This window comes from Arvicola amphibius, chromosome 3 (genome assembly GCF_903992535.2).
Source record: "Arvicola amphibius chromosome 3, mArvAmp1.2, whole genome shotgun sequence".
Taxonomy (NCBI): Eukaryota; Metazoa; Chordata; class Mammalia; order Rodentia; family Cricetidae; genus Arvicola; species Arvicola amphibius.
In genome coordinates, this window is record NC_052049.1 from 69706708 (window position 1) to 69722770 (window position 16063).

At 39.9% G+C, this 16063-nt stretch overlaps 1 protein-coding gene across 6 annotated transcripts in view; it reads right to left on the minus strand.

Annotated features, from left to right (window-relative positions):
* Mctp1 (multiple C2 and transmembrane domain containing 1) overlaps positions 1-16063 on the minus strand; it is a 592391-nt gene that overhangs the window by 231865 nt on the left and 344463 nt on the right. For all 6 annotated transcript variants that reach the window (XM_042054767.1, XM_042054765.1, XM_042054766.1 and 3 more), the window contains exons 5-6: positions 10976-11055; positions 7833-7944 (exon numbers count right to left, since the gene is read on the minus strand). In XM_042054767.1, coding sequence (XP_041910701.1) covers positions 7833-7944; positions 10976-11055 — 192 coding nt within the window. The remainder of the gene's footprint in view (positions 1-7832; positions 7945-10975; positions 11056-16063) is intronic.

Here is a 16063-nt window from a genome sequence, read left to right on the forward strand (position 1 = left end):
ATTTTAGAAACATTTATAGATTTAGTTATTTTTAACTATATCTTTATCTACAATGTTTTCAACTCAGGAAAAGGCTGCTTAATTGTTTTTGTTTTTTGTTTTTTCTAAAATGTATCCTTTATAACACTGTTTCTGACACAGTGAGAGGCTGGTTTGGCTAAATGTTAATTAAACTTCTGGAGATTTGTTACAAGTGCTTAAGATTACTGGTCTCTTGTATTTGCATAAAGTAAAACACAAAGCTTCCCAACGTTAAATAATTCTCCCATTTACTATTAAACATTTCCCTTAAGCACCTATTTATAAACTTTCCTCTTTGCCCTACCATGCCTATGGTTGTCCTAGAGACAAATAAAGAGGAAAGCAGAGAATGTTGGGGGGAAAGACTGTGGCTTCTAGAGAAGCTTGCCACATCTGTGTTAGGGGTGACATCAATGTCAAGAGCTCTGTCTCTTTCATCAGAATGCACTATGAAGAAGATCCATTCTTGAAAGCACTCATGCCTCATTAAAATACATGATAAAAAGTACTTTCTAATAAGACTAAGCCATCCTTTGACCTGAAGTTGGAGAATGGAATTATGTAGCAACTTTACAGTAGGAAATAGGAGAATTGTAACATTCACAAAATATAGTTTTTATTTTCTCTATTGACCCAAACATGAAAGAATAATATATTTCCAATGGTTATAAAATTCCACCTCCCTGATTTTCAAAGAAAGAACAAAGTGGTGTTACCAAATACTACAAAAAAGATAGTTTATATTTTCTAAGTGCTAAGGTATAATTCAGTTTGTAGCAACACATCCAGTTATTAGTTTGGAGGGAGATATGGTGGACACCTAATAGACTATTGATGCTGGATTATTGCTATTGATGTTAGGTGAATGATTGTTATCACCACTGATCATCACCAATAAAAATAACATAATCATCTCCTCCATATCACGAAAGGTCATGTGCAACCAAATTCTTTAGTGGTTAGTCATATCTACAAGCGATCCCCAAGCAAAAGTCCCATGATAAAGGTTTGACTTTGTCAGAAAACAGAGTCTCAGTGCATTTGATCATGGCAATTTTGAGTCAAAACAAATGAAAACAATTAGAATAAAGAAATAAAGATTAAAATACCTTACCTAGTGGTTATTTATTAGTATCATTAAGCATCTAAGGATCTTATAAAATCAGTTCCATAAGAAGTATTAGGCTGTGAAAGTAGTAAGCAGTGTGGACTGTCACGGCAAACCTTGACAACAGTTAGGGACATGAGCTTCTGGACAGAGGAACAGAAGCAGTGCACACAGTAACTTCTGAGACAGAAAACAAAACAAAATATAGCTCTGACTTTTTTGTGTCTCTCAAATTTCGGTGGGATTTTTCAAACAGGGAAGCTGATATGAGAAAAACAGCATGATTTGGCAGCTACAGGTCCAGTTCATTCTCCCGAATTAGTATCAAAAGTTCTGCTGTAGATCAAGTGACTGTCAAAATGGCCCCAAATTTTATAATAAAAGTTATGCCTTGTTAGCCAAACCTACTAGCTTATCAACTGATTAAATGTCACACACAAAAGTTTTTTTTTTTTCTCTTTGGGGTACTTGGGTTAAGGAAGGTTCAATTATAGTAATTCAGTAGAAAAGTCAAAATAAAAACAAATGAAGTTAAGAGGTGGATTATTACTATTGCCATCTTTCCTACTATGAGATCTAGTAAAGAAGAAAGGTGATTTGAGGGAACGTTAAGGATAAAAGACAAAGTAAATTCTAGAAATATAAGATTTAAATTTCATTCTATGATTGTACTTTAGCAGAGAAACATATGAGTTAGGTTTTCAAGGTGTCAGTGCTTATTACTAGAGCACCATTTTGGTTCTTCATTAGCAACTCAGTCTTACTTGAAGCCAAAATAAGGAATAAGTGACATAAAAATGTGGCCTATGATAGAATTGTAAAAGCAACTGCTTTAGAAAGATTAAAAATTTCATTTTAACTTTCTTTTGTTAAAATTTTAGCCTATTATTCTGCTAATATGCATTCAAAAAGCACAAATAGTACACAATCTTACAGAATATATACAGTCAGCAATTCATAAATAAACATGTCTTCAAACACTGTATAAAAGTTTAAGACATCAAAATTAAACTAAAGTATAAAAATTGTTTGTTTTTAACCCATCAAAGGCCATCTAGTATTAATTCATATGTTTCTGGTGATTTTCTAATTTTCAGCCCTAGCCAAGCAATGTGTAGGTCTGTTTATGTTATCTAAGAGCGCATGTAACACAAATGAACTCACTTTTATGTCACAAATTCTCCAATGAAGAAAGCTGTGGATTGAACTCTGCCAGAAAAAGAGCCAGAAAGAACTCAAACATACTGTCAGAATAGGACACACATGTGTGTATTACATATGTTTGCAGGTTCAAAACAGGACATGTAATCAAAACAGAAATGATAGGTGTGGCATGCAGCCACCTCGTGCTGCCCATGGAGGCTTTGGCTTCTTATACACACAATGCTGGGGACTCAAAAATAGTCGTACACATATTTGTTCACATGTGAAAATTCTAAAAATACACTCAATCATGTACTCATGCTGATTTTTATATTGGCAATGATGAAATACATTTTCTCATTGTCTTTCCATGCATCTTAAATTGCTGTAATTAGATGCTATGTATTGACAAAGTTTTAGTAAGTGGGATGATAGGCTATTGAATTTATTCTTTGGATTAACTGATTTCCAGAAGTGGCAATCTACACAAGAAGAAACCACATTATTCATGGTGTGCATTGTCAGCATGTAATAGTGTCTACTGAATTTACAAAACAGGTGGTTTAGTAGTCTTAGATCTCTATGATACTAAACATTCTGTATTTCCAGTTCTTCCTTACTGTAAGTATTCCACTTCCTACTTGATTGTTAGGACATATTTATTAAGGCTTTTAAAACTCATCTCACCCTTTGTTCATTTTAAATTATGTAAAATATTTAGCAAAGTTTTATAAACAGATGAAAATATGTGTGGTTGTAGAACTAACTTTCTTTTCCAAAAGCCCAAATTAAATTATTTCTGAGCTAGCAAGCAAAGAGAACCTCTTATGTTGCTGTTTGTGGAGGAGAAGTACCGTCTTCCATTTTGTCATTATACATCATTCCCACTGACAAAGACCATGAAGCATTCCACCACTGACAGTTACAGGATTTGATTTTTTTCAGAATAAATTGTTCTATTTCAATAAATGTTCCTGTGTAATTTGTGCTAGATTAGCATGCCAATTTCACTGGTATGTTCTATATTCAAAGTGTGGGGAAAATTGAAGTTGAAGATATATTGGATCTTTGATTGTTCTTGAACAAGAAATGGCAAATGTGTCCCAGAATACACTTTTACAATATGAGAATAACACAGCTAAGCATTAAGACAGTAATTTTAAGAATTTACCATAGGAAGTTAGATCATTATTTAATCATGACATACAGAGTTTATAGCAACCACAATGACTTGGCTATTAAAGTTAGAATAAAAATTACATGAGAATGCCCTCCCTGGTCTTTGAAGTATCCCCTACATTATCACAGACACATCTCTGAGACATTGAACAGCCTCTAGGTATAGGGGGCTAGACTAGGTTTTAAGAGATACAATTCCAAAAACATTTTACAGACTTACAGATGTACTATTATATGTAATATATGTAGTAAAATGTACCTTATACATATGTTTCTCCTCAAGAGGAAAGGGTCTAAGATGGAGGTGAGACAGATGACACAATGACAGATTGGACTTGAGAGGTATACTGGAGGAGTTTCTGTGACCAGAACTCACAAGTGAGATAATACATGCTGCTGTTGCAAAGGTGTTTGTTGGGAGTTTACATTTATTGTCAGAATAGCTCCTACAACAGTTAAAAAGTTAACAGCTTCCAAGAACCAAGGTAGATAAGCAATAATAATTTTTTAATTCATATACAAACTACACATATTCATAAACCCTGGGGGGCTGGAGAGATGGCTCAGAGGTTAAGGACACTGACTGTTCTTCCAGAGGTCCTGAGTTCAATTCCCAGCAACCACATGGTGGCTCACAACCATCTGTAATGAGATCTGGTGCCCTCTTCTGGCACACAGGCATCATGGAGGCAGAACACTGTATTGTATATGTAATAAATAAAATCTTAAAAAAATATATAAACCCTGGGATGTTTATGTAGCATATAACATGTGATGTGTATATATATATATATACATATATATATATGTATATATATATAGTTGAAATCAGCATATCCATCTCTACAAACAGCTATCATTTGGTGGGATATTTAAAATCCTTTCTCTTAGCCCTCTAAAGTGTGCAGCACATTACTAATTGTTACAGTCACCCTACTGAGCACCACTCCACAAGAGGAACTTGCTCCATGTCTCTTTCTCACAGACTAATCTTTCTTGTCCCAGTCTCATGGAATCACTGTCGTACTCTCCAGTTCTATGAGATGAACTTGGGTGATTCTAACCAAGAGTGGGATTAGTATGCGTTCCTCATCTCCATTATTGTCCAGTTCCATCTACATTACTGTAAAATCCTGGACTTCATCCTCTTTTGAGTTGACTGCTATTCCACTGTGATTTTTTTAAAAAATAGATGCTTACTTGTGAATTTTAAAACTTGGAAAGTACTGTTGATAAATATAACTTGATATAAAGAGCTTGAAAAGATATCAATAGAATAACTCTTTAGGTAAAATAAAAAGCAAAATCTCAAAAAATTTCTATGCTTTTATAGGCATATACTTAGAAGCTCATATTTCAAACTAACATAGGATATTAGAATACCTGGAATACCAGATCCCAGTAGACTTTCCTATTTTCTCTGTTTAGCTTTTGTGCATCCCCTATCTTGCTCCTGTACAGCCAAGCCCATGCCTTTTTGCTGATCACAACCATGAGGATAAGTTAGAAACTCCTCTCTTCCTCCTGGGGTGTGACCAAGGTCGAGGAGTGTCTCAGCCAGAGGCTGACCTTGGTGCTTCCCTGGAGCCCTGGTTTAGTTCTGCCTGAGACATTTGTTCTTCTGAAGAGAAGAGGGACCATGGGAATTAGTAACAGGATAGAAGAATGCACCATTTCCCAAGTGTTCAGCAGAAAATTCCAACACAAATGGAGACTCTGAAAGTAGAAGGTAATCAGTAAGGCAGTGAACGAAGACAGCAAAGAAATTAATTAGTCAAACATAAATAGTCAAAGTAATTTGAGTTATGGAAATAGCATGAAAATTGTCATGTCAAAAGTGAATGTGGCTGGAGGAAAACAATGAAGAGGAAGAAAACAAATTAAATGGGATTTTGATGAATAATTTTTCTATTACTCATTGATTTCTTTCACATTCATGTGTAAAAAGTCACTGATAGTCAGCTCCTAGTTGCTACATTTTTTTTTCTAATTAGAACTATTTGGCATCTATGATGTAAGTTTGGGCAGTCACTGAGGTTGGGGGTTCGAGTACTGTTGAAAATAATGTGAGAAGGTCTTTGTCAATGCTCACATTTCATTCTAAATCAGAAAAACTCAGTAGCTTCTTAGTTGATAGATTGATAACTAACTCAATCAATTCTGTGAGCCCTCAGGCTGATGCTAGGATATTTAAAATAGTTCTTCTAATGGAGAAATTCTCCTGAATATCCATTGCCCAAATGACCAGAACAGCAGCCACACCATCTAAGTCTCTAGTAATACTTAAAGTGTGTGGCTCAGGGATACATGGTACTTTGGGCACCAGCTATCTTTATTTATGAAGCTCTGTCCTGAATTAAATAGCAAAAAACACCAACAGAGCAATATTCTATAACCAAATTTTCTTGACTAGTTTATAACCTCTTACAGGTAAGCCTGCCAATCCCCCATCTCCCCTGAGAGCTCTATTTGGAACCTCGCCATCCTTCACTTAGGCTATGCACAATGGCTTCCAAACTGGTCTCCAGGCCTCCATTCTCTTTCCTTTAATGTATTTTCTATAATGTATGATTATTTTACAGGCAAATAAAATGATGTTATTTCCCCTTTGTAGACCTTGCCATAATTTTTCCTTGCTATTTGGATGAAGATCACACATCTTACCATGGACCACAGGCCCTCGGCGGTCCAGGCATCTCTATCATGGAGCATGGCTGCCACACGCTTTGCTTCTATCCTCTGTAAGCTCCACTGTCTCTTCAGTTCTTGGGATACTGTGTGCTTCTCCAGCCACAGGGCATTTGTATGTGTTCCTTCCTCTACCTTAAATACTTCTCTTCACAGGTTTTGTTTCTTCCTAATTCCTATTGATAATTCCCACCTCAGTTTCTACGTGACTTCCTTAGAGAATCCTAGGCCCACATTGATTGGAACAAATTTCCTAGTTTTGTTTCTGTCTTCCCAAAACTGTGCCCTTTTTTGAGAACACCAAAATAGTTGTCACCTTCTGCTTCTCTCAGTGAGTCACTGGACCCACGTTCTAATGTGTGCTAAATGTCAGCATAGGAGCTGTGTAGGCTTCTGGTGATCATCTGAATTCTTTAAATTATAAAATGAACATTTAGAATGTTCTTCCTTGTTAAGATCCAGTCAACTTGAATTTACTTCCTGATTTGTCATACTGGTGACCGGGCTTTCTCTGTAAATGGCAGAATTCTTTAAGCAAGTTTTTTTTCAGCTGTCTTGCTATCTGCACGTGAGTACTCACTTAGCTTTACATGTTCTCACAGCAGAGTTATGTGTACTCATTCACACCGTGTTCTCACAGCAGGGCTGTGTGTACTCATTCACACCGTGTTCTCACAGCAGGGCTGTGTGTACTCATTCACACTGTGTTCTCACAGCAGGGCTGTGTGTACTCATTCACACCATGTTCTCACAGCAGGCCTGTGTGTACTCATTCACACCATGTTCTCACAGCAGGCCTGTGTGTACTCATTCACATCATGTTCTCACAGCAGGGCTGTGTGTATTCATTCACACTGTGTTCTCAGAGCAGGGTTGTGTGTACTCATTCACACCGTGTTCTCAGAGCAGGGTTGTGTGTACTCATTCACACCATATTCTCACAGCAGGAATGTGTGTATTCATTTACACTGTGTTCTCACAGCAGGGCTAGTGTACTCATTGTTTATTTCTCAGAGCAGCATGGTGTGCAAGGAAGTACAAATAGTTAGTGCTGAAATATGGGATGTATCACTATGGAAACCCATCAAGGACATGAAGAGTACACATTTACTCAGTTAACAACCACCAGAAAGCAGAAACTCTGTTATAATATCACCATAGTTTTCTTGTCATGACACATTTTGGCAATATAGTCAAAATAGTAGAGTCTTGAATATCTTATTAGGAATTCAAGTCACTAATCAATGTATTCCCTGAAAGAATATTAGTATTTACCTACAATATAACATGTCTAAAATTAATAAAATTATAAAGGGGTTTAAATTTACTTATTTACAACAAGAGGTTCTGATCTGGAGCGTAGGACAGGAAATTGGAGTGGAAAGGACAAAATGAGCATGGAGGAAAGCTACCCAGGGTGCTCACAGCTAGAGAGAGAGAGTTACCCAGGGTGCTCACAGCTAGAGAGAGAGAGTTACCCAGGGTGCTCACAGCTAGAGAGAGAGAGCTACCCAGGGTGCTCACAGCTAGAGAGAGCGAGCTACCCAGGGTGCTCACAGCTAGAGAGAGAGAGCTACCCAGGGTGCTCACAGCTAGAGTTCCATGTGCATCTGCTCCTCATTATCCCTCTATGCCCTGAGGAGGATCTCAGCACATGAGCAAGTGGGAGCAAGAAGAGCTCCAGAAGACTTACCACATCCTTGGGTTCACCTTCCTTAGGGGTAAGAATGACTGACAGCAAGATGATTCCGAGGTCATGGTCGGGATAATGGGGGTCTTTCAGAGTTAAGGTCACATCCGTGGACCTGTGATATAAAGTATTCAGATTGGGAATAGTTATTGAGTGTATTACTCCAGAAATAATTTCATCAATAACTCGTTGTTTTAAGAAATGTTTTGCTTTTTCGATTTCTTAGTACAATTTTTGTTGTTATCAAAATACCACCATTGTATTAAATCATCCAATAAGCGGTGTGTCCCTGGAATGCCTGAATTCATTGGGTAAATTTCTACCACAGACCAGTCCAAGAGAGGGAGGAGTGATAATATGAGCAAAGGTGTCAAGACCACGACGGTGATAAACAGCTGAGCTGAGCTAGTGAGAGCTCACTGACTCTGTACTGACAGCAGGGGAACCTACACAGGACCAAGCTATGCCCACCGAATGTGGGGGACAGTTGTGAGGCTTTGCAGTCTGTGGGGCCACTGGCAGTGGGGCCAGGATTTATTCCTAGAACTTGAACTGGCATCTAGGAGCACATCCATTTTGGAGGGTATCTTGTTCAGCCTAGATATAGGGGGCAGGGCCTCAGTCTTGCCTTGAAGTGAAGTGTCAGACTCCCCATAGGAAGACTTACCCTTTCTGAGGCATGGATGGGAGAAGGGGAAGGAGTGGGAACGGGATAACTATGTAAAATGCAAAAAGACTGTATTAAAATTCTTAATAAAAAATAAAATACAAAATAAAGTAAAAATATTTATGTCATTTAGTTTGAGTAATACTCCTAAAGAGGAAAATATCTATAGTAAATTTTTAAAAATTCATTAAAATCCAAGTTAACAAGGAAGATATTCTTCTAATACATTAATTGCTATTAAGTTATTAAACAACAAATGCTTATACAACTGACAGAAAACAACTGTGACATATCAAATTAAACACGTGTTGGGGAGTATTTTATCATTAAAGAAAAATGATTTTTTTCTCCCAGAAGCTATCAAGTGCCAAGTTTCTCATTTCCTGTTGGGTTTTGTCATGTGCCTCCTCCTTTATACTTTTTTCTTTTTTTCTTTTCCTGGCTAGTCAAACTGGATGGCTACATGTAAAAGACTAAAACTAGATTATTGTTATTTTCTTTTGAGGACATACCCCAGTACATTTATAGCAGCACATATTTACATGCCTATTATTAATATCTGTTTTGAAAAGCTGAAATGGCACACTAATGCTTGTGAGGTCGCAAAGTGGTACTCTGATGTGTACATGGCCTGGTGCAGAAGAATTGTCTGTAATCTGTCAATCATGCTTTAAATAAAACGCTGATTGGCCAGGCAGAAAGTATAGGCGGGAAAACCAGTCAGGAAGTAGAAATGATGTAATGAGAACAGGAGAATTTTGGCAAGGAGGAAGTTGATTCCTCCCACTCCTGCCCAGATCACCAAAGCAGCAGGATGTGATCTGCAACCACTGAAAAAGGTACTGAGCCACATGGCTAACATAGATCAGAAGAATGGGTTAATCAAGATGTGAGAGTTAGCCAGTGAGAGGCTAGAGCTAATGGGCCAATCAGCTTTATAACTTATAGAGATCTCTGTTATTTCTTTGGAGCTTGCTGGCTGTGGGGTACCGGGCGGGACAGAAACCCAAACAAGCAGGCCTGGCTTCCTTCATGTTACAAGGGCCTTAGGGTGGTGGTGGTTAATGAGTTACCCAAAATAAACAACATAGTTATGTATACATGAAATTTTTGCTTATATCTTTAAGTTTGTTTAATTGCACAATTCTTCATTTAAAATTATTTTCACCAGTGATTTATTTTTAAAAGGAAACAAGAGAAATTTATGCTTTAAGTCTTACAATTTGCATAGACTTAATCAGAGGTTTATAGAAAATGTAACTGTAGCCTTTGAAAAGAACAGCAGAGTCCATTTGATTTTGTATTGGTGGTCGTGATAACAGACCAGACACCACTGCTCAGAACATTTCCTCAAAGTGGGGAAACCAGCAGTCACCTAAACTCTACCCTTAGGTTGAACCAATGTTATAATCATGAACTATATGAAGGCAGCAAAGGCTGGTTTTTTTTTTTTTTGTTTGTTCCACCCAAAACAAAAACAGCAAATCACCAATCAGTTAGTCTTTGGAAATTGAATACTTTGTCCGATGCTCAAAATTAGCTTACTGTAGCATTGAAAGAAGTTCTCCCATGTACATTTATCTGTTTATCTGTAGTCATATAAGAAGGAAATAGGTGGCCTTCCCCATGACACTACTTTCCTATTTCCCCATCACCTGATGTAACATGATCATCCAAGAAAGGAGTTCCATTTACAACTATCAAGATTTAATTTTGAAACCTACTTTTTCTCTCTCTCTTCTAGTCAGTTCTTAGTTCCTATGACAAAATGCATTTTGAAAACCCCATGCCCATTGTGAGGGGCTTGGATTGAGTACTGTTAGTAATCATATATAACTTTGCAGGTTGTCAAGATAATGAAACTAATCAGTAATAACCAAGCTACCTCTACTACTTGGTACCCTATATCTGGCAATCTGGTGATGGCTAAAGTCGGTTCTATCATGGTTTAAGTGATGAGAAATTTGTTGTTGTTTTTGTTTGTTTGTTTGTTTTTCGAGACAGGGTTTCTCTGCAGCTTTAGAGCCTGTCCCGGAGATAGCTCTTGTAGACCAGGCTGGTCTCGAACTCACAGAGATCCGCCTGCCTCTGCCTCCAAAGTGCTGGGATTAAAGGCGTGCACCACCATCGCCCGGCAGAAATTTGTTGTTTTTGAGGCAAACTTTGTAGCCACTTGCTTCTTAGTAATAATTACAATCTTTATGCCAAATCCCAACTAAACTGTGTGAGATTAAGCAATATATCTTTTCTCTTTTAGCATGGTGCTGGGAGACAGGGAAGCTAGCCAATAATACTTTATAAGAAAATAGTTGCTATTGAATGAGGAAGTTAGGGAAAACATTGAAGCTCATGGATAAGTTGGAAGACTCCCAGCTGGTGACAATAGGACACTGTCTGGAGTCTGTACTGACTGGTGTTTCCTACTTCACAGGCCAACACTGTAATGAGGCATAGCAATGTTACAACTTTTAAGAGTTACCTGTTTAACTCCAACTGTGTGAGATCGAGAAAGGCTGATCCCATAAAGTCATCTTGCAGCCCAAAATCATAGTCAAATACCTAAGAGGCCAAAGAGACAAAACATTTGAAATAATTTCAGAAAAATATTTAAATGAAACATATTATTTATAAGAACTGGCTATCTCTTCCACCAAAACAATGTAAACTCCTGATATGCTTTTTAAAGTTTATTTGTATTCATTAGGAAGTTAAAATTTTATAACTGTGGCGGCCGCACTTACATTTCGCCATTACAAGATGGCGCCGAGGGCTAAAGTAAACAAGTATGTGGCGCGAACTTTTCGCGCCACATCTGCCTAGCAACAGGTTTCCACCAATCCTTTTCTGCCACGTCACCTAATCAGTAGACACGCCCCGTCCTCCTCTATATAAGCCGCCACCCAGCCCGGCTCGGGGCCCCCTGCTTCCAGCTCTCCCTCAACCAAGCAGCGCTTCATTAAAGTGTGATCAGAGAAGAATCCTGTGTCGGTGGTGATCTTTCCCTGCTGGTCAGGGCTCGCTCGCCGCAGCTGGTGCCGAAACCCGGGAACTTCGGCGGACACACACAGGGGGCCGAAGAGGATTCAGAACTCTACACACGAAGCGGTCGGCGCTGGTAAGTATCCTCAGGTATGCTTCTTGGAGGAATTAGTCCTTTGTGGTTTGCACTAGCAGTGGTTGTTTTTGCTGTAGTGGTTTATGCCTTTTGCATTTTTATCCGTTGTCATAGACCAGGAGAGGAGTGTCTCTGCTGCAACATCTAAAGCGAAAGTAAATACGTGGCAGATAAGGCGATTTTTCTGCCCTTTTGTAAGCCTCTTGTAGAAAAGTGAGCAAAGATGGGCAACGATCAGTCTGTCTCCGGTGCATGCGATTTTGTAGATCCTATACAGCGGTTACTCCAGGAGAGAGGATTGAAAATCTCGAAATCCACCATAAAGGTGATTGTCGGGGATATTGATCGCATGGCGCCGTGGTTTGCGGTGTCTGGGGATCTAAATCTGCATTGCTGGAGAAAGCTAGGCAAAGATTTGGAGGCAGCAAAGGAACAGGGGCAATTAAAGAAGGGAACTTATCCTTTTTGGAGATTAGTACACTCCTGTTTGAAAGACGGAAAAAATGTAGAGGAGTTAAGAGAAGGAAGGAAAATGCTGGCAAGACACCAGGACAGCCTTTCAGAAGCAGGTTCAAAGACAGAGGAGGATACTGAAGAAAAGTGCACGGTAATAAGGAACAAAAAAGGGAAAAAGAAAGATATAAAAGAAAAGGAGGATCCTAAGATAAATAAACCTTCAGCACCTCCCCTGTATCCGGTGCTGGATGAATTCGCAGCCTTGCGGCTGGCTGAAGAAGAGCTGGTAGAGGCAGAGGAGGAGAGCTTAGAGGAGGAAGATGCACGTTATGAGGAGGAGAGATATGGGCCAGCTCTAAAAGTGCCCACTAGAGAGTTTCCCCCTCCTTACGTGCAGCCCAGGAGTAGCTGCCATTTCATTGACAGGGGCACTCTTGCGCAGTTAGCTGTGCATTATCCACCTTCAGTGGTGGTATTTCCTGTTTTTGAGGATCAAAATCAACAAAGATATCATGAGCCAGTCCCTTATAAAGAGTTAAAAGATTTAGTGGAAGCGGCAAAGACTTATGGAGCTAATGCGCAGTATACTCGCACATTACTGACTCGGTTGACCACCAGAGCTATGACACCAATAGATTGGTGGGAAATTGCTAGAGCATGCCTTTCTACAGGTCAATATCTAGATTATAGATCTATAGTGGTAGAAGCTGCTCACACTCAGGCTCGAGTAAATGCGCAAACGCCAAATCGAGCTCCCTGGAATGCAGACATGTTATTAGGGCAAGGGCAATGGACGGCTAATCAAACAGCCTATACAGTGGAGGTTTATCAACAAATTAATGAAATTTATACAAGAGCATGGAAAATGATACCAAAAAGAGGTGAAGTGACGGGCAACCTTACTAAAATTATTCAAGGCCCTACTGAACCTTTTTCGGAGTTTGTGGCTCGCATGATGGAAGCCGCAGGGAAGGTGTTTGGTGAAGCCGAAGAAGCCATGCCTTTGGTTCAGCAGTTAGTGTTTGAACAGGCTACTAAAGAATGTAAGAGAGCCATCATGCCGTGGAAAAATAAAGGACTGGATGCTTGGCTTAAGGCCTGCCGAGAGATAGGCGGCCCTCTAACTAATGCTGGTCTAGCGGCTGCTATGCTAGCAGTCTCCAGGGGGCAGGGAAGATCAGGTACCTGCTTTAATTGCGGGAAGCCGGGGCATGTACGAAAAAATTGCCCCCAAGGCACACATAAAAAGAGCCAAGGTCAGAGACAGCCGGGCACATGCCCGCGGTGCAAAAAGGGAAAACACTGGGCGAATGAGTGTCGATCCGTAAAGGATATCAATGGACAGCCCATACCTAATGCAACATCAGCCATGTCAAAAAACGGGCAGAAGGGCCCACTACCCCAGGGCCCGAGAATTTATGGGGCAATTCAGGAGCCAAACATGAAACCACCCAGTCATCAGAAGGGCCACCACAGGCTCCGCAGGGTTGGACCTCCGTGCCACCACCGGATTGGTACTGACTCAGAGTATGGGTGTTCAAGCTATAGACACAGATATGTCAGGACCTCTAGAGGAAGGAACAGTGGGACTAGTTTTAGGAAGATCCTCTAGTACTCTTAGAGGGTTATTAGTGCTACCTGGAGTGATCGACCCTGACTACAAAGGCATTATTAAGGTAATGTGTCATTCTCCGTTTGGCATCATTTCGATTGCACCCGGAGATCGTATCGCACAATTGTTAATTCTTCGATCAGACCATGAAAAATTTCCCGCTTGTGAGAAAGAGAGGGGCGAGCGAGGGTTCGGCTCCTCTGGGGTTGAGCTAGCATGCTTGTCTATAGGACTTGATGATCGCCCCATGTGTACCCTAGAAGTAGAAGGAAAGCTCTTTACGGGCCTGTTGGATACCGGAGCGGACAGAAGTGTGATGCGTAAACAGGATTGGCCGAAGAGGTGGCCGTTACAGACGGCTGCACAAACCTTACAGGGTCTAGGATACAAAAATACTCCAGATATGAGTGCTAAGCAATTGCATTGGAGGATGGAACACAGTCAAGGCACTTTTCAGCCTTTTGTCATAGACCTTCCTTTAAATTTATGGGGAAGGGATGTACAACAACAATTAAAATTGATAATTACCAATGATTATTCTCAAGTGAGTAAAGATGTCATGAAGGCACAAGGCTTTGTACCAGGAAAAGGGCTGGGGGCTCGCCTTCAAGGACGAAGTGACCCCGTGTTGCCCACTCCCAAATCTGATCGGAAGGGCTTGGGTTTTTCCTAGGGGCCACTGATGATGCCTTACGCATCCCCTGGGGCACAGATACACCCGTTTGGGTGCCTCAGTGGCCCCTGTCTATGGAAAAGCTCCAGGCCGCACACATATTAGTTAAAGAACAACTTCAGCTTGGTCATATTGAACCTTCTGTGTCTCCTTGGAATTCCCCTATTTTCATCATAAAAAAGAAGTCAGGAAAATGGAGGCTGCTGCATGACCTTAGAGCAGTTAATGCACAAATGCAACTCATGGGATCTGTCCAAAGAGGGTTGCCTCTTTTAAGTGCTTTACCAAGAGATTGGCCTGTTTTTGCCATAGATGTTAAGGATTGCTTCTTTTCTATACCCTTGCATGTTTTAGATAAACATCGTTTTGCATTTACTGTTCCCTCTATAAATCATGAACAGCCTGATGAACGCTATCAATGGAAGGTCTTACCACAGGGTATGGCCAACAGTCCCACCATGTGCCAGCTATACGTGGATCAGGCGTTACAACCAGTGAGACGTAGTTTTCCCAAAGTTAGGCTGATCCATTACATGGATGATATCCTATTGGCAGCAAAACAAGAGCATATGCTAGAACGGGCATTAGTTGCCCTGGAGGCATCCTTAAAACAAAAGGGGCTAATTATTGCCGCCGATAAGATTCAAAAGACAAGTATTATAGAGTTTTTAGGAGCCCGTGTTACCCCAAAACAGATTTTTCCACAAAAAATTTGCATTCGCACATCACATTTACGCACTTTAAATGATTTTCAAAAGTTGCTCGGAGATATAAATTGGCTGAGAGGATATCTCCCCATTACCCGTGAAGCTTTGCAGCCGTTGTTCTCAATATTAGAAGGAAATCCTGATGTAACGTCACCTAGAGAGCTTACACCCAAAGGAAAAGAAGCATTAAAGATAGTGGAAAAGGCCATAGAACAAGCGCAGGTTCTTCGGTTTGATCCAGAACAACCATTATTGCTTTGCATTCTGCGCACTGTTGGTCATCCTACTGGAGTATTGTGGCAGACAGGCCCGATTTGGTGGATACATGGTCATACACTTGGTTCACACACGTTAAGCTATTATCCTGATTTAGTGGCACAACAGGCATTATTGGGAGTGAAGTTCAGCTTGACCACCTTTGGCAAAATGCCAGAGAAGTTAATATTGCCCTATACCAAAGATCAAATTGAAGTTTTGACAGGGACTACTGATGATTGGGCCGTATTGATTTCCTCATATTCAGGCGTTATTGATAATCATTATCCGTCTGATAAATTGCTGTCCTTTATGGCACAGAATGTTGTATATTTTCCAAAAATTACCAGTGCTTCTCCTTTGAATAATGGCTTGACTATTTTTACTGATGGGTCCAAAACTGGAATTGGAGCCTATATGGTATATGGCTCCCCGCCTGTTACTCTGAAATTTCGCTCTGGAGCACCCCAAGTTGTGGAGTGTCAAGTAGTGTTGGAGGTCTTTAAGGCCTTTCCCCATCAGCCTTTTAATTTGTATTCTGATTCATGCTATGTAGTTAATGCCGTAAAACATCTGGAAGTAGCTGCATATGTTAAACCTAGTAGCATGGTTGCATCTTTGTTATTACAAATTCAGAGTTGTATAGTTCAACGTGCTAAACCATTCTTTATCGGTCATATTAGAGCTCATTCCGGTCTTCCTGGACCTATGACTGAAGCTAATGATATGGTTGATAGGGCTACCAGGGA